The sequence below is a fragment of the Pteropus medius genome, unplaced genomic scaffold (genome assembly GCF_902729225.1).
Source record: "Pteropus medius unplaced genomic scaffold, Ma_sr-lr_union100, whole genome shotgun sequence".
Taxonomy (NCBI): Eukaryota; Metazoa; Chordata; class Mammalia; order Chiroptera; family Pteropodidae; genus Pteropus; species Pteropus medius.
In genome coordinates, this window is record NW_024354502.1 from 23099521 (window position 1) to 23122597 (window position 23077).

The 23077-nt window shown below is 39.6% G+C and overlaps 1 protein-coding gene across 1 annotated transcript; it reads right to left on the minus strand.

Annotated features, from left to right (window-relative positions):
- Positions 1 to 215: 215 nt before the first annotated feature.
- Positions 216 to 19380, minus strand: ERICH5 (glutamate rich 5). The gene is made up of 3 exons (XM_039853490.1): positions 18906 to 19380; positions 1856 to 2851; positions 216 to 353 (listed from the first exon to the last, which is right to left on the minus strand). Exons 1-3 carry the CDS (start codon positions 18961 to 18963, stop codon positions 241 to 243), a joined length of 1167 nt encoding a protein of 388 aa, XP_039709424.1. The 5' UTR covers positions 18964 to 19380; the 3' UTR covers positions 216 to 240.
- Between the last annotated feature and the right edge of the window lie 3697 nt (positions 19381 to 23077).

The window sequence follows — 23077 nt, forward strand, 5'->3', positions numbered from 1 at the left end:
ATTGGCTCTGGCTATTGTAGTTTTAAATGTATAACTATTCTATGTAGCTAAGAAAACTATTTACAGCTTAGCAGTTTTATGGAACAATGTAATCAAGAACATGATAACGACACTCCTTGTATAAAACATGTAGATGCTGAAAGATAAGATCTGTAACCACAAGCTTCACTACATTTTCCTGTCTTCTCTGTTGTAACGCGCCGTGTTAGAGAAGATTCACTGTCCCATCACCATATCTATCTATGTGGTTGCCGAAAGATCCACAGCTTCTCCTGTTTCTTCTTCTTTTGTTTCAGCCTCTTCATTTATTTTTTCATCCTCCATCTTTGTTTCAACCTTTTCTCCTGTCTCACCTGGAAAAGTGACCAAAGTGACCATTTAGCATCAACAATAAAGTACCCCACAGCTGGTTTCTCATGGGGACAGGTCTTAATCTTTAGGTCTAAACAATAAGTTTCTCTGGTGGTATCAAGAAAGGTGATTGCCCTGGTTCTCTCAGATCTTCTGAATGCCAATGGCGCTAACATCTCCGAATCTTGCATTCTCTTACGTAAAATCAGGATGCAGAATTACCCAAGAAATAACAGTAGAACATATTATAAATAGGAAGTTCCATATATATCTAAATCAAAAGGTAACCTAAGGGTGCCCAGAAACCGGCCATTTAGTGTTTAAAGAAAACAATCGTTTAACACTTAAAGATGGGGAACATTTAAGAGTCTGGATGTTGCACCTTCTCTGTTTCCCAGATGAGTCGGCTGGGGCAGCAGTGGCCCTGGGCTTGCAGGTGGAGCCGCAAAGCAGCTGCCTCTCTTGGCAGGACCAGGTTCTTATTTACCAAGGTCCCCTATGGCTCCCCACAACATTCTACGTGTCCCTCACTTCATTCCCTGTCTGTCATTACCTTAGGCCCAGAAGACTTGGGTTTGCCAGCTCTGGTCTAATATATGCTACTACTTGCCTTTCATTTGTCATTTTGGGAGCACTTTTACACACCTTCTTCAAAGCACTTCCCCCAATAGAGTGTGAGAATTTGTTTAAATTGTGCCTTCTTTCTACTAAACTGTGACTCCCTCGAGGACTCTCTCTTACTTCTTCTGTACCCCGGCACCTAGTGTATGATTAGGCACTCAAACACTGCTGCACTAATAAATGCAAGAATTAAGAAACAGATAGATAAAAGTTTCATTTAATTATACTGTAATGTGAAACTAAAATTTACCAAAATATAAATCATGCCCTAGAAGAAAAGTTATTTTTTAATTATATCTCCAATAAAGAACAGTATAGATACCATTTGTTTTACACTGGTAAAGCACATTTGAAAAACACCATATGCCAAGAAGACATAAAGCATTTTTTTCTAGTCTTCTCATAAAGGTAAAAAGACTATAAAAGGACAGGGGCAGACTGACAGTAATTTTCTGAGGATAAGACTGGCAAAGATGAAAATTACACACTGAGATCCATTATTTGTGTATTCTTTCATTAGAAGGTCAATTCCTCCACTAACCATCTATTCATCTTTACTTTTGATCTTTATACCATACATGGGGCCTGATGAAGAGCAGACTTGGAAAAATTCAGCAATTTTAACACGTTGCCTTCAATATTTGATTCTATTCAACAATAAAACTCTAGGTTAAGAATTTGGACACAGACTATGCTTTAGAAATTTTCTGTTGAAAGCCAAATGCCCATTTTCCAGGTATGGAAACCTTTTTGGTTTGGGTCAAATGAACTTCAACCACTTGAAATGAAGACTTCAATGGCTATACGTCAGCTGCTCCCTATCCCCGGAGGTTATCTATGGAGCACATCTGAGCACCCTGAATCTTTAATGACATAGATTTACCTTCGATGTTTTGGTCCTCTTTGTTGGTGTGAATCTTCCTAACCATTTCCACATTCGTCCCTGTTTCTAGAGTTCCTGTTGGATGTTTCATGATTCCGACTATACCTTCAGGTTGGATTTGTTCCATGTTTCCTAGACCTTCAGAAATTTTATGAGTCAAATCATTCTTTTCAGCTGTTTCCACAAGCTGACTTCCTTCTGATGTTTCTGGAGATCTGTTCTCTTTGGGAATTGTTTCTCGAAGATGCTGCTCTTCCACTGTCTCCACAAACTGACTTCTTTCCGATATTTCTGGAGATCCATTCTCTTGGGGAATTGCTTCTAGAAGTTGGGACCGCTTGTCTCTTCCCAGTGTTTCTTGAAGTTGCTGCTCTCCTGCTGTTTCCACAAGCTGACTTCCCTCCAATATTTCTAGAGATTCAGGCTCCCTGGGAACTGTCTCTAGGAGGTGGGGCTGTTTATCCTTTCCCATTGCTTCTTGAGGTTGTGGTTCTCCACCTGCTTCCAGAGAGGGGGTGGTTTCAGCTATTTCTTGAGGTTTCATCTCTCTGGCCGTTTGTGGATTCTCAGTACCTCCCACTACTCCAGGACAGTCCCTCTCTCCTGCTGTCCTTGAAGGCTGATGCTTGCCTTCTGTTTCTAAAGGTTCGGTCTCAGCAGTTCCTTCTGAAGGCTGAGCCTCTGTCACTGCTTCCATGTCTTCCTTCTTTTCTTCTGCCCCTAGAGTATCATCTTGGCCACCTGGCAGAGGTGGCCCAGACTCCTTGGGTCCCTCTAGAGGCTGAGTCTCCTCCATGGATCCTGGAGGGCCTGCCGCATCATTTGCCAGGGGCTGTTCATGGAGAGATTTAACGCCATTAGCTGTAGACACCGCTGAAATCTTGAGCTTCTCCAATGGAGGAAGGCTTTCCTTTTGTCCCTTGCCATAAATAGTAGATTCTCTTCCCAGTGTACATGGTTTGGGTTGGGCGAGGCAGGACTCACTTTCTTCTGCGGCTGAAAAATACATATTTGAAGTTACTTTTTGATGATTTGCTTGAAAAATAAATAAAAGAGAATACACATTAATGTATAGTTTCTATCTTGAGAAAATATGTTGCTATCAAGAAGTAGATTTAACAGTTCAAGACAGTACAACTAAATGCAGAAGGGCCGCACCGCAACCTAACGCTCCCTAATTCAAATCTTACTGTCTTCAACTCACACACCTCATCTTAAACATTAAAGTCCTCCAAATTCACAGGGTTTTTTTTTTTCCTGTTTGCTCCTCTGTACCTTCCCATGGCTCCTGTCCCATATTCTAATTCAGTACATTCATTTTGTTTTCTCGTGTTCTTTTCCCTGTCCCACCTTTTCTCTGCTTTAGACTTAGAGATGATTTTACCATGTGTGTGCCTTGAGCTGCTTGAAAGGTCTTACCTGCCTCCTAAAGTAGAATGGCCCTCAGTGAAAGGAAGAGAAGCGTCGCTAGGTAAAACTAAGATGTCTGGGAAGGAAGGTGGCAGAGACCGGTCAGCCTGAGCTTCACTTCATTTGGGAGTCACAGGGGAAAGAGAAATCAAGAGAGAGTTGGAAAACGTGAATCTTACTTCTGGCTCTTCCTCTGGCTGCGTGACCTTGGGAACTTAGTCCCCAGTGATCGCATCCATAAAATGACAGTGAATCTATCTCTCCCACCTGTCTCAGAGTTGCATGACACATTGCTTCACATTTTTTCATATGTTTGCATTCATATTTTTGCATGAATGTAAAAGTCAATGTGGCAACATGTTTATATTCTTTGACCCAGTGATCCTACTTCTAGAAATTTATTCTAAAAGCATAAATGTCAGGAAAATGCTTTGGGGAAAAGTATATCATCCCAGTATTCTTTACAATAGCAAAAGCTGGAAAATAACTTAGAAGTCTAAAAACTGGGGGGAAAAAATAAATATTCCTCTAGATGAAATATTATTGTACCATGAAAAAATGATTATGACGACCAAATGCTAAAATAAGAAAATAATTATAAGTTAAAAAATCAGCACTCACAGTTGGGTTAATCAATTTAAATAATGCATATAAAGTGTTTATTAGCATAATTTCTGCTATATAATTAAGTGCTCAATAAGTCAATTATCAATTTTATACATAGCAATATATATCAATGTTGAAAGAAAGGGAGAGAGGGTGAAAGGAAGAGAAGAAAATCAGTCACAAATAAAGGGGGAAATACTGAAGGAAAATAACCCTACACATAAAAATTGGGCCTCTTAGTGATATATTTCTTCCTCTATAATTTTTTGCTAAAGACAGTTTTTCTTTTTTTCTTATTTTTCCCTAAGTTACCCCCCTACCCTGGATATATATGTATATATTTTAAAGAACTGTCTAAGTTAAGTTATACAGCTAATACTCAGGACTTCTTTCCCATTTTCAGTTCTCTAGGGGCAAATATTTTCATTCTTTTATCTGTTTGGGAGGGATAGTTTTTCTACATCTCCAAGTGAATTGCTTTTTCGTGATTTTTTTTAGTTTGGGCATTGCAATTAACTCCCACTATGGAAAATAAAGACTTAGCTCTTTTTATGCCCACCTGTCCCATAACCCACCTTCTCCCATACACATTCATATTTCCTTTCAATTCAGTGATTGTATATTAGTAATTATTTTATATAGCAATTATGTTGTAATTGGGTTATATCTATATTGTCATATGTACATATGACCAGTATGTCTGCTTGGAAGAACTAAGCTACATAGCAAGCTATTAATGTGTGTAAAAATTTTTTCATTTTTCCCCAAGTTAATATTTGTCACGGTTCTTCACTTCCTTAATTTAGGTGTTATCATTAATTCAACTTGATGCTAATTATTTTTCTTCTTAATACATTTATTCATAGCAAATTATTTCCCATCTGGCCTCCAGAACTGGAGAGAAATTAGTGCCTGAGGCTGGAGAAGCAGAGTTCAGGAAGGATTTTGTGAGATGCAGGGCAGTAGGTTGTGGGCCCCAAAGGTCCACATGATGGAAGTAGGAGGAAGGCTGTCCTTGACCTCCCTTCCGGCCTCGTCATGAATGAAGCCTTCGAATTAATAGCCTGTAAGGCAACTTAACAAAAATGATTTCTCAGGTCTATAAAGAAATTCATTATGACAAGACGATTCATTTAGATGTCACACAAGGATGTTCTAGTGATGACTGCCCTAGGGAATTAATAAGGCAATGTGTTAATACACTAATCACAGACATCTGCCAAATTATATTTTCTGGTAAAATAGTTATTACAGTGATTAGTACTGTCAGTTAAATGAGATGAACTCCTTTCATCCATCTGTGCCAGCTGTGGGTGCATCCTGAAGTCATCACCCTTCTAGAGCAGGAAGCAGTGGGGAAAAACTGTGTTGACACACCCGAATCATGGCCACTCGATTTTACATTTCGAAAAATATATTATGCTATCAGTCTAAAACGAGTTTTTTCCCCCAAAATCAAAATCCTTGTGAAAATTTATTATCCACAAATGGTATCTTAAGTGTCTAAGGGTTCTATCAACTTGTACCATAACTACATTATTTATACCCGTGATCGCAGTATCAATTTTCATACTTATGCACTTTTCCAAATTTTAATGATATATTCAACATAGGTAAATGTCCTCAACATTTTTAATATTTTTATAATAACCTAAAAATAGTCAACCAAGCTGAGAAATATTACAAAAGAATGTCACTGTTCCTAATATTTTTCCTGGGGGAGTCCGAAGGAGCTAAAACATCTTTAAAATGATCACCACAAAAAATAAAGAAAATGCTAAAAGTGTAGTGACACATTTATTTTGTAATTTATAGTGATTATTTGCACTCTGACTGAATTTTTAAATAAGTGTGTTTTAGAGGTAATAGCTCCTAAGTAATCACCTAAAAGTTCTTTTCCCTATGTGATAGATGAGAGCCATCAAAAAGGGAGGACAGAAATCTTTTGACCTTGAAAGTGACACCTCTAATGTAGCTGGTTTGAATTCTGGTTCTGCCACTTACTACCCTTACTAACCTTCTTTGTGCCTCGGTTTCATTACCTGTAGAGAGGGAGGAGTATTAGTAGAGTTGTTCTGAGGATTACACAAGTTAATACCTGGAAAGCACTAGCACAGTGAGTGGCACCCACTGAGTGACAATCAATCTTAGCCATCACTTAGCCCATCATCTGATGGGCTAGCAAGGAAGAAATTGTGGTGGACAGACAAAAAAGTAAGGTAATTCTATTCATTCTAATACTAGTACCTTTCTCTGAGACTATTTGGAAAAGAAGAAAGATCAGAGTAAATAAATAAAAAGGTTGGAAAAGAAATAGTAGTTTCAAACCAGCTCTCAAAGAACACAGCAAAAAAGTCTACAGTTACCACTAATGTCTCCTTTCTGGCACCAGATCGCATATCCTTAAGAACATTCTTATCCCCAACTACGGAAGTACAATTTTTAGATTTGTTTGACCTCAGGTGCTCAGCAAACAGGGGCACAGAGCACGGCCAGGCAGGTTTTTCTCCGCACAGGGATGTCCTACTGAAGAGGCCACTGACCTCCAGCCTGCGGGCGCCTGCAGGACTGCATGTGCCACAGGTGGGGAGGGCTTCTTTTTCTAATTTCACAAAGGTCCTTTGTGGCTGGTGGTGGCTCTGTCAATAAATTATAGCTCACTTAGCAACAGAAAGAATGAACTGCGATGTTAAAGGGCTTGGCTAAAGCGTCACCTAAACACTACAAAGCTGTCAATGTTGACTTATAAAATCCTGTTGTTACCATCATAAATTCTAAAACATGATTGTTGATGGAAAATAGATTAGTTCTCACAATGTCAGCCACAATTTGACCAGACTTGAGCGGCGTTAATGGAGGCCACTGATAACTTTTTTATATAAATAAATAAGTTTCATTGTTGACTTTGATTTCATTTTATTCATCGAATATTCATCAAGTGTCTACGATATGCCAACTCTGGGCTAAGCACAGGGGCTACAGCAGTTAAAAAGGAAGATCTGGTTCCTACTCTCCTAGAGTTTACCGTCTTCGGGGAAATTCAAATGACCGCTACTCCCCTCAGTAAGCCCAACATGGTCTCTATGCATTACCTCTTACCCACAGGTCTCCACACACTCTGTCTCCATGGTTTTGTGAATCCCTAACATACCTGCTTGAGGTAGAAGAAGGTACGACATCACTTTGTCTAGCACTCTAACTTAAAAAGCAGTGAGCTCTTTTGTCCACAAAAGGAGACGTTCTGTGCCTAATCTGTATTATTATGTAATAAACATTGTGGACAGATGCATTGTTTCCACATCCAGAGTTGTTTAAAGATGTGTCTGTTTTCTGAACCCTACATTTTATCAAATCATACACTGCTCTGGGCCTAATCCTTTGGTGCTCATTATCTCTCCTGATTCTGTTGTAAGTTGATCCATGCACAAATTTGTTGTGACAGCTGAACTAACAGAACCCTTGTTGCAAGCACCGTTGTGATAGGCAGACAAAGAAATTAAATACTAGGCAACATTACAGAAAGGATTAGAACTAGAGCTAACATACCTGAAATTCACATTATGGTGGAAGCTTTTCAATTCAGTTCGTTACCCTAATCGGAAATGAAAAGTTTCTACCCAACAAGGAGAAAAACTTGAGGTCAGTATTTCCTAACTCCTGGCTATGACATATCAGACATTCCAAAGACTTCGCTGGCATGTCTGCTGGGTTTTCTAGAGAATCAATGAGAAAGGGGGATCCTGGTATTTTTCCCTTGTCGCCATTTCTAGGTTCTTGTAGCTTTTGAATTTGGGGAACCAGGAATGCAGCCTGAGTCAGCTCCAAGGGAAGAGCCGGCTCATCTTCTCATTTTCTTACTTTGCTTTCTCCTCAATTCCATTCTACTATTTATCCATCTATCCAACAAACATTTGTGGAGTTAACTGTGGTACTACTCTATGAATTTTTTCCCTTTTCCCTCATCAAAGTACACAAAAACACTGTCCTTGTGTGCCACTGCACAAATGCTAATCCCCTCCTTCAGATATGATTTTCCCAATTTCATTTACTTTGATTTCTTTTAGATTCCTGTAAGAGACATACTTATTTCAAAAAAAAAAAAAATCTATTGCATAAAACATCACTTTTGAAATTATCTACAGTATTCACCACTAAAAAAGATTCACTGATGGATGGTCATTATTGGCACATAGCTATCCAACATTTGGGCAGAAATCTAATCTACAAAATCAAAGACATCTCACACAAAGAATAAGAGAGAGAAAGTGAAGATTATGTCTCTGCAATGTACAGATTGTGACACGGTATTAACCTAAACAGGCCTCGCCAACCATGTTTCTCTAAAGTGAAACAACACTGGCTAACATCTACTAAGGCGCTATGCCTAGAGCTTTATATGGGTTACCTCATTCAATCTTCCCAATGACTCCTCAAGGCAGGTCCATTACAGGCACACCTCATTCTATTGTGCTTCGCAGATATTGCGTTTTTTACGAACTGAAGGTTTGTGGCAACCTTGCATCGAGCAAGTCTATTGGTGCCATTTTTCCAACAGCATTTGCTCACTTCATGTCTCTATCACATTTTGGTAATTTGTGCAGTAGAGGGAATTCTCGTTCAAACTTCTTCATTATTGTTATACTTGTTATGGTGACCTGTATTCAGTGATCTTTGATGTTACTAGGGTAAGACTCTCTACCAGCAAAAAGATTATAACTCACTGAAGGCTCAGATATGATCGGCATTTTTTAGCAATAAAGTATTTTTAAATTATGTACATTACCTTTTTATACATAATGCTACTGCACACTTAACAGACTACAGTATAACTTTTATATGTACTGGGAAACCAAAAACTTTGTGTGACTCACACTATTGAGATGTTTGCTTTATTGCAGTGGTCTGAAACCAAACCCACGATACCTCTGAGGTATGCCTGTATTATCTCCATTACACAGTTGAGGAAATTTGGCACAAAAAGATTAAGAACCTTTATCTAGGAGGGGTATACAGATAGGAGTGTCAGAGCTCAAACTTGAGCCCAAGGAAGTGTGATTCTACCTTGAAGATTTAGGTGCTTTAAGGAAAATTATAGTCCCCGAACCTGCCCCGTCAGCACTGCCCGGGAGTTTTTTTGTTGTTGCTGCTGTTGTTCTTTTAATGGTGACTTGCAGGCCCTATCCCAGATGCACTGAACCAGAATCTGTATCCTTCCAAGGTCCCCAGGTGGTTAAGCTATCTATACTAGCACTCTGGGGTTGTCAGGGAAGCCATAAAGGAGCTAGTCAGAAGAGACTGAAGTGGATGATGAACACGCGGAACTGCTAGTGGTGTGGGTGTCCCTCATTCTCCCAGGCATCGCTGCCTGTCAGAAATCTGGCACGGTCTCCATCCTTATGCTCACACGCCACCGTCACACCGTGATCAGTATACTGATTTAGCAATGACTTGAGGGCCTGAGCTGGTCTAAGTGAGCTCAACACTGGGGAGTGAGATTTTTCTCCGGCTTCCATCATTTCACAGAACTCGGTGGGTTTGCTAATCTACTTCAGCTAGGTCAGGAAAAAAAGGTCTTCTAATTCCTCATCTGAAATTAAGGTTAATACCTTCTGTCCTTTGCACTCTAAGAGCTGTCAGCAGGTGACTACACTAACGTGAGGTGGCTGTTCTCCCAGCTTAGGCTCTGTACCTGATTCGGGCAGGGTGCAGTGTACAAGGCTTGTGGCCAAGAACAGGTATCTGTGCTTGAGAAGGGAGCATTCCCATCAGCAGGGAGCAACTTTGTGGCTGAGATGCAACAAATTTTGCAACAGAGCAGTCATACTCACATCAGACTTGGGCTTCAAGTCCGGGTGGTTAGTGCACCCTGAAAGCCACCTGTACCAGAAAGAGCAGTGGGCAGACCAAGCAGGATTGTGACTCCAGGTCTTCCCGCTGACTGCTGCTACTACTCTCTGTTAGGGATCTGCATGCAATGCAGATGGCTTTGCTTCCATGGTTAGTATAGATCACATTAAGGGATGTAGGGGATTTTCTTTCCCAGAATGAAAAGCCACTTGTAACAAAGAAGTCTTTCTCTCATAGGCCCTATGCACCTGTGAGGCCAGCACTGGTCTTCTGGCACAGACGATCAAAAACTGAATTAAAATGAGCTTGTTTTCTTCATAAAGCAGAGCATAAAGAAAAAGCTTCAATCTAGAAAGAAGCAGGTTTGACCAAGAATCATGGAAATGATTAAACTGGAAGATTTCACTAAAATTAGTGTATAAAACAAACATCTACTCTTAACCTTCTTCAAGCTTCAGAGTCTCCAAAAGGAGTATCAGAGACGTTTACGAGGTGGTGATAAGTCGTGTCGAGAACCTGTACGCTATGATAAGAAGGGTATTTATCTTTGTGGTCTTCTTCTTCCAAACCCATGCCCTCATCACATCATAAGGAAAACATCAGACAAATCCTAATCCTAGAAGCTTACAAAATACTCCACTAGGACTCCTTGACACTGCCAAAGTCATCAAAAACAAGTCTGAGAAGCTGTCACAGCCAAGAGGAGTCTAGGGAGACATGATGACTAAACATGATGTGACATCTGGGTGGGATTCTGAGACAGGAACGGGACATTCGAAAAAACGAAGGCAATCTGAACAGAGTACGGACTTTGGTTAATAATAATGTATCGGTATTAGTTCATGATTATTACAAACATATCCAACTAATATGTTAAAAATTAAGAGAAAGTGGATGTGGGGTATATGGGAACTCTGTACTACCTTCATAACTTTTCTGTAAATCTAAAACTAATCTGAAATAAAGTTCATTTTTTAAAAATTATAGGAGTAAGTGTATAAGAGCAAGTAACTTTGCAGAATAAGATAAGCTAGCCTTAGAAAAACTGTTTTGTAAACTTTGGCCATTCACATTCCTCTTTTATGATTTTTGAATAACTATGTACTACTTGTACTATTACTGACTTAATATTATTAATTGTCCCATTCTTTTAACAAATTCACTAAAAGTAAAAAAGTCAAGAAATCAACAAACTCAGAGATATAGAACTTGATCTTGAGGAAAAAAATAAAACTTGATATTGGAAAAGAAATAAAGAAAATTTGAGATTTATTAAAATTGATATCAATGACAGATAATTTTATTGAGGACTTACTAGCAATATTCTAGGCCAGGGGTCAGCAAATTTTTCCTGTAAAGGGACAGATAGTAAATATTTTCAGCATTGCCAAACATGAGGTCACTATTGCAACTACTCAACTCTGTCATCATTGTGAGAAAGCAGCCACAGATGATATGTAGATGAATGGGCATATTTGTGTCCCCCAAAACTTGAAATACTAAAATAGGTGGTGAGCTGGAGTTGGCCAGTAGCTCAAAGTCACAACTACTAAATGATCCTGAACCAAGATTTGAATCCAGTCTAACTCCAGATTCACATTCTTAATCAGCGCTCTATACTGTCTCTCAGTATGTTGAAATTCTCTCAAGGATGCATGTGTGTTGTCTCTTTCTCACCCTCCCATACACACACACACACACACACACACACACACACACACACACACACACTTGGGGTATGCAGGTAATCACAGCTTCTCATAACCAGACGTCCTGTAGAGGCTACTCCAGGGCAAACAAAGGAAGGAAATTAGCCAAAAGAAACTATGCAGTTCCTGTCAATTTTAGGAAAATGGAAAAGAAGTAACAGGCTCCCCACCACCCAAAAAAAAAAAAAAATCAAAGAGTTTGTTATCATTATCAATAATAGAAAAAAGAAATTGTTCCTTATCATTATCAATGACAGTGAGGGGAAGAAGTGAGGAGGATGGTTGGGGAGGACACTTCAACAGAGGTCCTTGCTGAAGGCAGATGTTACCTCCAGTAAGAGAAACTAATGAAAATGACAGAGCAGTTGGAATGAATCTCCTAGTGGGTCTTGGCACACAGAAGATACGGTATCTGCACAGCACACTGGGGTGATGGAAGAAGCTGCACCTGGTGGACCTCGCTGGGCTGCCCTTGAGACGAGGAGAAACGCTGGCACACTGTAACCCATTCTCACAGGCTAGGAAGCTCTGCTACACACGACAAAGGGACAAATATATTTCTGTCACCATAAATAGACTAGAGCAGAATTAGCCGGGCAAGGCTGAGAAGATAATAATGATAGATGAATCAGAGCAGTCTGCAAAGTGTGGAATGTTGAATGTTCTCATCCTACAAGGACCCTTTAGGACTAGGTTTCAAAGGCAAGCTGCTGAAGAGAACAGAAAGGTCCTTTTCACTGAATGTAAAATCAAATATATTACAGGCTTGAAAAACTACTGGCCCCAAATGATTGTCCTGGTAAAGGGAGCAGAGAATTGAGAGACAAAAAAAAAAGAAAAGAAAAGAAAAGATAAAAGAAAAAAAAGATAAAACACTTGGTTTGATGGTACATCTTTATGACTGTAGGTGAAGGAAGTAGATCACACTCTCCCATCTTTTAGTGGAGAGGAGGCAGGTCAATCGCTGAGAGGGCAGGGCCTGGCCAGGGTCCGGGTGGGAGGGAAGCTGGGGGAAGGCATCTGGAACAGCTGTAAAGAAGCCAGGAAAGCTTAGGGGCTCAGGCCTTACAAAAGGCTTGTCGAGCAGCCCCCTGGTATTAGTCTTTTCGACCTTTGGTCTATGAGGTCCAGTTCTTTTTATATTTATCTGTTTTAGATGAAGTGCTGTTTTGAAGTTCACTTTTAAATATACTGTCATGGCCACAGAGTCTATTGTATGTAAATGAATGTGACTGTTAGTGACCTGGAAAGTGGATAGGTCGGGCAGGGGTGTTGTTTTGCTTTTTGCTAATACTTCCTGAACTTCTTGAATGTTGACTTCCCTATTTAATGTACATTTGGACACTTTATTTCTCTAAACTGGCCTAATATGACGTGTTCATCTCAATGAAAGTTAAACCGTATGGATTTGAATGTTAAGAGCTTGTCGGTATAAATAAATGGCATGTTATCAAGCCTTTAGATCTTTTGTGCTATTAGAGAAGCCAGACTAGAAGCGAGGCCAAAGGGACCATTGAGAAAAGAGGGTTACCTGTCCCGCCGTGTGTGGGGCTACAGCCACCTGGTCACCACAGCCCAGCCCAGTTATCCTGGGGAACACAGCCCCTTGGGCCCATCCGTGAGGAAGCAAGTGGCATCAGCTGAACTTGCCCCAGTGACACAGGTTGCCCTTTCTTTGCTCTGCCTGCTTCCAAGGACCATGCCCTGTTTTTAAGCCATTGGCATTGCCTGGCTTATTTTACCCACCCTCATAAAGCATATTTCCCATGGAGTTTTAACTGTTAACTACAATGTAGCTTTTTTTTTTTTCAGTCTTCATCCTTAAAGGGCAAAGCTCTGACACCCTTGAACAGATACAAAAGAAGGAACTGTAGAGGCTGAGGGCAATTCCCAAGGAGAAGTTCAAGGGATGTGACAGCGACAATCCTGGGATGCTTCCTGAGGTCATTATGGTGCCTTCCAGACGTTAACACTCACTTGGAGAGCTATATTCTGGTATTTTGCTTTTCTAAAAAAAGCAATCATTGCCTATTACTACCTATACTATACACACAGGTTTCACAGCCTGACCAAGTTTGATGCTTTTTATTAGTTTTGGCGAGCCTTTCATTAACTCCCACAAGTATTAGGTTTTTACTTTAAACTTGATATTGTAAAACATTAACACAGAAGTGAAACGAGCCAGGACATGTGGCCACTTTACAGAAGCTTGACTTAACAGAACACAATAAAGCTTTGTTTTGCCGTGTTGACCTTTTCCTGCATGACTAGGAGACTCTTCTCACGACCAAACACTCTCTCCCCGAGCCCATCTCTCCTGATGTGGCCTTCTAGTTTCCGTTATTTGGTGGTTCCTGATTCCTACTCTCCCTCTGCCTTTCTCAACTGTATTCTCACTCCCCTAAACTCCCATCAATCCATTCATTCAGTCATCCACCCACTCAGAAAAGCTGGACTGCATTTCTCCTATAGGTAAGGCCACGTGACAAGTTCTGGCAGAAGGGAACTAGACCCCAGATGGAACTGGACTTTGTGAGAAGAGCGGGGGCTTAGGAGTCACACGTGTTGGGCTTAAGCCCTAGCCCCATCACTTACAAGCTGAGACCTTGAGCAAGTTACTTATCCTCACTAAGCTGCGGTGTTCTAGCTGGGTTTGGTGATCCTAATATTTGCTTTACTTATATGGCTTTTGCAGGAATTAAATGAGATCATCGACTAAAGTTCCTAGAACCAAATGGGAACTCCTACCTTGTGCCCTGACTCCTGCTCCATGCCCATGTTTCGATGAAGCTACACTAATGTTGGAAGACTTCGATTTTAGAAAAAGATTTATTGTATTGTGAATGAGAATGTCAATTGGTATAACCTTTTGGGAAGCATTTAGGCAGTTATCTATCAAGATTATAAATGCAATACCTTTTGACCTAGTAAGGCTGCTTCTGGGAAGTTGTCCTACAGTTACCATTGTACACATTCAGAATGATGTATATATAAAGGAATTCAATTGCAGCCTTGTTTGTAACAGGAAAAAACTGAAAACGAATCAAATGTCCTTCAATAAGGGACCGGTTAAATAAATCACACAATATATTATTAAGTAAGTATAAAAAAGGAGAAAGAAGTTCTCCATGTATTAATAGAGAATGATCTCTATATTGATAGGTGAAGAAAAATCAAAGTGAAGAATAGTGGATATAATACACTACACTTTATGAATGAAGATGGGAGAGGGAAATATTTGCAATGTATAAAAAAAATTTGCAAGAATGTACAAAAAACTAATAAAAGCATTTACTCATGGGTGAGGTCAGAGCAAAGCATGTGGTGGGGGTGGGGTAGGAAGTATGCTTTTCACTACATGCATTTTTCAAATGTTTTCAAATTTTTTGAGCCATTTATGCAGTTATTATATTCCATTTTGCTTAGCTGTACATAATAACCAGGCCAAACACAAAGACTTACTAGGCATTCTCTCTGTGCCAGGCTCGAGAGGGGACACAAAAACATACGAGATTCAGTCCAGAGACTTCTAGCATTTAAAAGAAAGAAATCTCATTTATATAATATCTATATGCAAGACAATCCCATTTACATAATATCTGTATGAAAGAAAAGCCTATAAAATTTCATTTTAATGTTATTGATGTTCGTTTTTCAATTATAAAAAAATTGACTACTTAGGACTGAAATGTAATTGTATGAAAATACTGTTGAAGGCTGAAGGTATCTCCATAGTACAAAGAACAATTCGCATAACTCTGAAATTCAAGCTGCGTCCTATTGCCTAGGCAGCAAGCACTCCAAGCAGCTACTGAGAGTTCAGGATAGAACAAATAAATGATTCCAGCTGTCAGTGGAAAGGTACACGTTAACCTCGCAATAATTACCATCTCTTTACTTGGTTCTCACTGGTACATAAGCTGTAAAATTTTGGGAAGAAACTTTTGGCATTTGTTTAGGAGAGAGTTTTCCATGTAAGCAGGAGCTGTCTCACCAGGAGGGTTCAGGTGCCAAAACTCTACCCAGAGACCTTTGGGTTCATTAAAGTCTGTGATTTCAACCAAATCTTTATGTTCAGATTCCATCAGCTCCTTAGGATAGAAACTAGAAATTGCCCTGATATTTAGAACTTGCTTCCACAAACAAGAAATTCCAAACTCAATCTAATTGTCCTTTTGGCGGGGAGGGGAAGCCTCTTGCCTTACACATTTCAGGGCTTTCGCTAAAAATCTATGTGTGACTACCAAGTACTAGGCACGGTTCTATATTTTGAGTAGCACTGGATAATTAATTGTTTACAATCAGAGGTCAGTCTCCACCTCCATCCCTAGTCAGTGGTCTTTGGAGGTGACAGAAAGAAGCTTGTGGGATTCAGTGTCTGACAGGTCAAATGTCTCCACGTGATCACTAGCACTTTCTTATTCAACCTAATGGCTCTCAACCAGTAGCTGCTATTTGATTTAAGTTGGAGCCCAGACAATAAGTACCTTCATATTTCAGTGTCATAAAATTTAAGAACTGTAAGAGATCTTACAGGTAATCTAGTTCAACTCATTATTTATGATTCTTTTGCTGGTAGGTTAATACTGCATCATGAACAAACAATTTTTAAGCTAGTTACAGAAAACTGTCAACACAAATCCAGTCTACGGAACTTAATGTATTTGAGCTTTAACTCATGGGGTTCTAAGGTTCATATCGTAAGTTTAAAAGAATCTCTTATGATGGGAAGATTATCTGTATCTCTGTTGGAGGGCACTGGAAGTTTCCCTACATCTAGGTACTCTGTTTAAAATATCTCTAAGGTTAAATGTCCTCCAAATATTCCTAGTTTAAATTTGGAAGCAAATATAAACTTCATATTTTACTGATTCCTAGAGATAAATAAGTATATTATTTATTTATATAATTTATTACATATATACATATTATACATATCATATTTGTATAATTATTATAATATATCTTATTCATGATTATAATAAATATATTTTATTGTATTTCTTTTGCTGTTTGCATAGTGGATGACCACACATCTAATGGGGATGCAGAGTGATTTGAGGAAAAAACAGGTTTAAATCGAGTTATCACAAGCTAGTTTAAGAAGGAAAAGCTGAACGTCTGGAATCAGACCTGAATTCAAAGCTCAGCTCTGACTCTTAAAGAGCCCTGTGACCTTGGACAAATTACTTGTTCTTATCTGTAAAACACGGAAATCATAATACTTAGTCATAAGTATTATGACTAAATCATAATACTTAATACAGCATTGTTATAAGGATTATGAAGTAATTCATTCAACAATTATGTACCAAGCATTGTTAGGTACTAGAGGGTACAGTGAGTAAATGAATGTATAGGACAGTTAATAAAGTTGGACTGTTTTTATCTAAAAGCCCATACACACAGGCTTAGGATTGTATACAAAGAAGTTCTGAGTTACAGAAACAGGAATGAATTATTTATCGGGTCTCCAAGATCATAGAGTTGAAATGTTGATGAACACACAAAAGTATCCAATTACAAGAATGTTTTCTGATTGAGACTCAGAAGAAAAATATACCTGTTGATTGATTCAATATGTGTGTTGAGCAATTTATGCTGCATATTAATTAATTTCCTAGTCACTAAAATTGGTTGTCAGGCATTTTAACATTTCTTTCCAAACAACATCCATGTAAACTTAAAACAGCAATGAAAGCATAAATAAAAAACATAAAGGGTGCGACTCATGTGGACGGTTATTAATATTGGTGATGCTTTTATTGTTCATGTATTCTTTTCTGAGAGGATTAAAAACTTCATTCCACCTCTTGGATATTTTTTCCCCTCTACAAGAGTAATGGTCTCTGTCATACATCTTTAAACATCTATAATGATGATTTAATGCCCTAGGATACCTAGAGCACAGCGGGGGATAGGAGAAGCCAAAATAATATGATGTATCTTCCTGAAACATGAGTTTCCTGTTTTTCATATTGAAATCAACAAGGATTTAACATGCAACAGAATGCAAAATCCAACCGATTCCACAGAATAAAACAAGCAACATCAAAGAAGCTGCTCCTTGCATTGGCATCTTGAAAGCGTCTTGGGAGTACAGAGGCTTTTGTCTCTTTAGGAGAAAGGTTAGCAAGTGCTCTGCATTAGGAAAGGACTTTTCCATCTTTTCACATTGTTGTCAATGACAAGAGGTTTGGAATCACTTTTATATAATGGCGTTAGTTTTTTTCTCTCTCCTATTTCCAAATTTTGTATTGCTTTCTGTTATCTACTGAAGCTAGAAATAAATTATCAGAAACCACAAAAATGACTGCAATAAAACATACTTCTGACTAGGATTCGGTGTCTGAGTTCTGAAACAACATTCATGAAAACCCTGCAAGCTCTACTACAAATCAGAGAGGAAGACTTTCCTGTGTTACTGGAATAATGCAAGGTGCTAAAAGAAAACCCGTGAAAAAGTAATAATCAGAGTATAAAATTCCCCCCAAAACATTTCTCTTGAAGACTGTAAATTAGCTTGAAGGAATTTGCCTAACCCTGGGAACTTCGTGCAAAATGTTAGCCATGCAAAATTTAAGAAGTGAACCAGCTGGAAAATTCATTCATTCTCTAGTTCATGAATCCGCGTTTATTCTTTTCACAGCATTTATCACTGTCAGAAACTATCTTAACCATTTGTTTAACTTGTTTATTGTCTGTCTTTTCCACCTCCAAACCCCAAAAGTAGGGTCACTTGTATATCCAGCATCTAGCCACACACCTGGCTATTATATAGCAGACGCTAAAAATATACTTGTTGAATTTCTTTATAAGATTAAGTGATGACCACTTTTTATCACGTGCATATTGGTCGAGAACCACGTAAACCAAGGATGGGAGAAAGTGTGTCTGACTTCTCCAAAAGTGCAGTGATCTATCTGAAGGAATGACTATCCATCTACACTTTCTGCATCCTTTGCCATCTCGGACGCCAAAACGCTGAAAGGATGGCACGGCGGCGGTCTTGATAGAAAAACGGTTATATATCTTTCCTTAAGAGCAGAAACTAATGGTTCCCAGTGATGTGCACCTTTATATAATCTGAAGTTTCTCGTACTTTTAGGAGATTAAATAGCACCTATTGTTAAAGACAGGAAATTACTCATCTGTTTAAGAGAATGCAGCGGCTAACCGCGTGAGGGATTTAACGCCAATAACCCGCGATCACACGGGTGGACAAGGTAACCCCAGCGCCCGGCCTTGGGCCTCGCGCGTCGGGGCGCACGCGGACCGCCGCACCCTGAGTCACCGTAGCGCTAGTCCAGATTTCGCAAGGGAGTCGCGCTGCGCTCAGGGTTTCACTTCCATCCTCAGGGAGGAGCCCGCCCCCTGCTGGGCGGGGTGGGTACGAATCGCACCTTTCGGCCCCCGGGAGAGCGAGCCGACCTGAAAACCGAGGCCCGGGAGGGGGTGGGGCTGGGTCCTCTGCTCACCGCTGCGGAACCTGCCGCTGTCGCCGGCCTTGTTGAGGGCGCTGCTGGAGCAGCCCATCGCGGCGACGCTACCACGGGCAGCAGTGCAGCCGGCGGGCGAGTGCAGCCACCCGTCCCAGCCCCACGCGGAGTTGGCCCGGGAGTCTGGATCCCAGCGACGGCCCCGCAGCCTCAAAAGTTCCTCCGGATTCTGCGCGCCCTGCTCCTGCGGCTGCAGAGCGCAAGCGCACAGCGGGGCGCGGGGCGCGGGTGAGCCCCTGGGCAGGACAGGGAGCCGCGCACCTGGAGTGGAAACGCAGCCGCGCGGGGTGCCAGAAGCCAGAGAGCCGGGAAGCAGAAGAGGACAGGACCAAGAAGCCAGGAGGGGAGAAGGTGGGAGGCGTGGTAAAGGCAGAGAAGAAAAAGGCCTCTGAAGCAGGGATAGGGGTGATGTCGGGGGAGAGGGTGAAGGGCTGGAGGGATCATCTGAATCATCACTAAATAGCTGGGGAGGGAGGAGGCGACTGTGGTCAGTGACTATTGATTGGTAGACTAACAGTGACAGCCTTAATCTTACGTAACTTCAGTGCAATTACCACAAGGAAGTTTAACGTAGATACCATTTAATCCATCCTCATATTCAACTTTGGTCAGTTGTCCAATCCAGGATCATATATTGCCTTTAGTTGTACCTCTCTTTCGTTTATTTTAATCTGAAGTAGTTTCTCCCCATCTTCCTCTTTCATGACCTTGACATTTTTCATTTTGTAGAATATTTCTCAATTTGGGTTTGTCTGATGTTTCCTCATGATTATTTTCAGGCGATGCAGTTTGGGCTGAAATACACAGATGTTATCTGTGTGTTCATATCAAGAGGCAGGTGATGTCAATTTGTCCTATTATTGACGATGTAGTTAAGGCAATGTCTGCCAGGCTTCTCCACTGAACAGTTACTATTTTACTCTAATTTATGGGGAGAAACTTTATCCTATTTCTCATCAAAGTTTAATCTGCCACTTTCAGCATATATTAATATTCATGCTTGGATCTATTTTTATGATGGTTACAAATGGTGATTTTTCTAATTGCATTATTCTTTCTACATGTATTAGTTAACACTTTCCCTTTTATCCTCCATTATTCACTTATATCAGTAAAAACTCATAAATTTTTACATTATACAGTGGGTTATGTTACATTATACAGTTACATTATACTGTAACATTATACATTATACAGTTACATTATACTGTGTTAGTTTGCTAGGGCTGTCATAAACAAAGTACCCAAAATTATTATATATTGGATGACTTAAACAACAAAAATTTGTTTCCTCACACTTTTGAGGTTAGAAGTCCAAGATCAAGGTGTGGGCAGGGTTAGTTTCATTCTGAGGCCTCTCTCCTTGGCTGGTACATGGCAGTCTTCCCACATGTCTTCACATGGTCTGTCCACCATGCATGTCTGTGTCCTAATCTTATGGACACTAGTCATACTGGATTGGAGTTTGCCCATATGACTTCATTTTACCTTAATTACCTTTTTAAAGGCCCTATCTTCAAATACGTCTACACTATGAGGTACAGGAGGCTAGGACTTCAACATATGAATTTGGGGGACACAAAATTCAGTCCAAAATACCATCATTATTTTGATGCTCAAATTGTCTACCATTTGATCTATTTTTCTGTAAGGGTTGTGTGATACAAAGCTATGATCTTCACCACGTTTGGAGATCTCTCTTCCTTTCTCCCTCCTTCCTTTCCTTCTTTCCTTTTCTCCCCGCCTCCTGATCTCCTCTCTCCTTTCTTTCTCCCTCTTCCTCTCCCTTTCTCCTGCACTGCAGGCCTGACAAAGCCTTCACCACCCAGAAATCAGTTCACAAATGCCTTCGAATGGAGACTGAAGACTTTGAGGAAGGGTCCTTCATAACATTACACATTATCAATAATTTTTTAGGAGTTGCCTGGGGTATCTTACTTTTCCTTAGGTATAATTTGTCAGCCAAGCCATGGTCTCTTCTATTTTCTTCAGAGGAAGCATTTTATAATCAGGTAAACAATAATAATCAGGTGTTCTGTGGATATTAGGAAGTCTTTCTCATGAGCCACTCCAGTTTTTGCTCAATGGGCTCAGGAATAAAATGGCTACAGGGACAAGGATAGCAGTCAGGTATGGGCTCAACACCTTGTTCCTCCACTTACCATGCTTTACCTGGCTGAGGGTGTCCAGTTTGCCAGTAGTAGCAAAAGTGACCAACGTAAACCTCTGAAATGGTATCCATTCTTTGAGGGGACCTATCAGCTACCTCGTAGAAGACTGATAAGACCTCCTTGGTGACAGTAGATAATCTTTACTGTAACAGACACTGGATTAGATTTACTTTTCCTGCCCACTATGGTTTTACTTTTCCAGCATCATCCATTAGTGGATGGTATCATTAAGACATTACACATCTGTCAAGACATGACATTCAGCTTTGTATCTTATAAAAGGACTCACTTTACTGAGAGACAAGGGAATAGTTCATTTCTATGTGATATAGGTGTTTCTATATACCTACCTCATCATCCAGGTGAAGCTAACCCTATAGTGTGATGGAATGGCACATTAAACACTGTTATGGCACCAGCCAAGATTAAACATGATTAAACAAGATTAAACATGACCAGTATATGCAGATCTGGGTCTTGCTCTCCAGGCTTCTTGTTCATTTGGTGAACTATAAAATAAATTCCATTTCTGCTTAACTGAACTAATTTGTTTCTACTGCTTACAAAAGTATCTAGACTAATATATATATGCTTACCCTGCCTCCCCTCTACCTCACCACTCTCCATCTTAGCAATTACCTGTCCTAGTCCTTTAGTCTTATCTTGATAATACCTGATCATAACTGATACTGTGATTTTCAAAGGCCGATAAATGTGAGGTGTTATATCTTGAAGGCAGTTCATAAATCTTTTCACCTCCAAGGATTCTTATCATTTTTCTTAGACACACCATATTCCGATGTTGTCACAAATTTGCATTTATCATCTATTTCTCCACTAAGTAATCAGAGACATTTTCTGAACAGCATGATATGCATTGTTATAGTGATGTTAGTTAAAAGCAAAGCACATTAATGTCTTAGCCTGTGCATTACAGCTTTATTAAAGGTAAAACTACATGGTAGGCTTTTCAAATCATTGAAAATAATATGTAAGATATCATATTTTTTTTGTGGACACTTATACTAAAATTTCAAAAACTGACTCTAAGAAATATAAAATAACCAAAAGACCAAACTTTATAGACACTGTTCTACTTCCCAAAAGTGGTAAGTGGTAAGTACTCTTCCATAGTAAAATACTGAATAAAATACTGAGGTTTTTTTTTTTGTAACCAAAAGTATAAAAAACATGTTTCTTTGGATGGGAAAAAATGATTTAAAAAATAGAAAGCATTTATCTGGCCTATTTTTTAATCCAGTTCAGTCTGGAGCATTACCAGTCTGAACAAAAAGGGTATAGGAGAAATATTTCAGATTCTTTATTATTGTGGAGGCAGAAAGGGTGGAGATAAATAAGTAGCATTCATTCCCTCTTGTCCACTAAGGGCTGAGATTTCTTGTATAGGTATATGTGTGTGTAGTTGAAAGGCCACTAACATTCACTGAGTTTACAGTGTCTTTTCACTGGGATTCACTGTCCTTCCCTCACCCCACTATATTTGTGAGCATGTTTAAGGTCCAGGGTAACTTAAGAATGTGAAGGCTGAGTTAGACAAATAGGGTTCCAAATTGCTAATGGGCCACTTTCTAATCTGGACACTGAATAAGTAATAGTTGATGATAATGAATGTGATAGTTTTAATTGCTTAACAATAAGGGGATAGGTTAGTGTACTGAACCAATATTAGATGAACTTGTTAGTATTTGCCCTTACAGGAAATGCAGCCTGTCACTTTTAATGCTCATAGCAAGTGAAAACCAGAAGCACAATAAATGCAGGCACCTGCGGAATTCTCAGAAACTTGGAGCATCGATTTTGGTGAAGGAAAACCAAAGGAGAACCTTATGTTAATTCTGTCCTATCACAATTACCTGTTTGTATTCTTTCAAGATCACTCTGAAATGCTACAAGAGTAGCATCCAGAAAAATAATATCTGAATGGCAAAGTCCTTTCTCAAACTTTTTCCCAACTTTTCA

What these genes read in the sequence shown, in the direction of transcription:
- ERICH5 (XM_039853490.1), bottom strand. Translation starts at nt 18,963, where the DNA reads ATGGGCTGCTCCAGCAGCGCCCTCAACAAGGCCGGCGACAGCGGCAGG. An exon ending in CAGCGGCAGGTTCCGCAGCG is followed by an intron (nt 2,852 to 18,905) that starts GTGAGCAGAGGA and finishes TGTATTTTTCAG; the next exon opens with CCGCAGAAGAAAGTGAGTCC. An exon ending in AGAGGACCAAAACATCGAAG is followed by an intron (nt 354 to 1,855) that starts GTAAATCTATGT and finishes TCACTTTTCCAG; the next exon opens with GTGAGACAGGAGAAAAGGTT.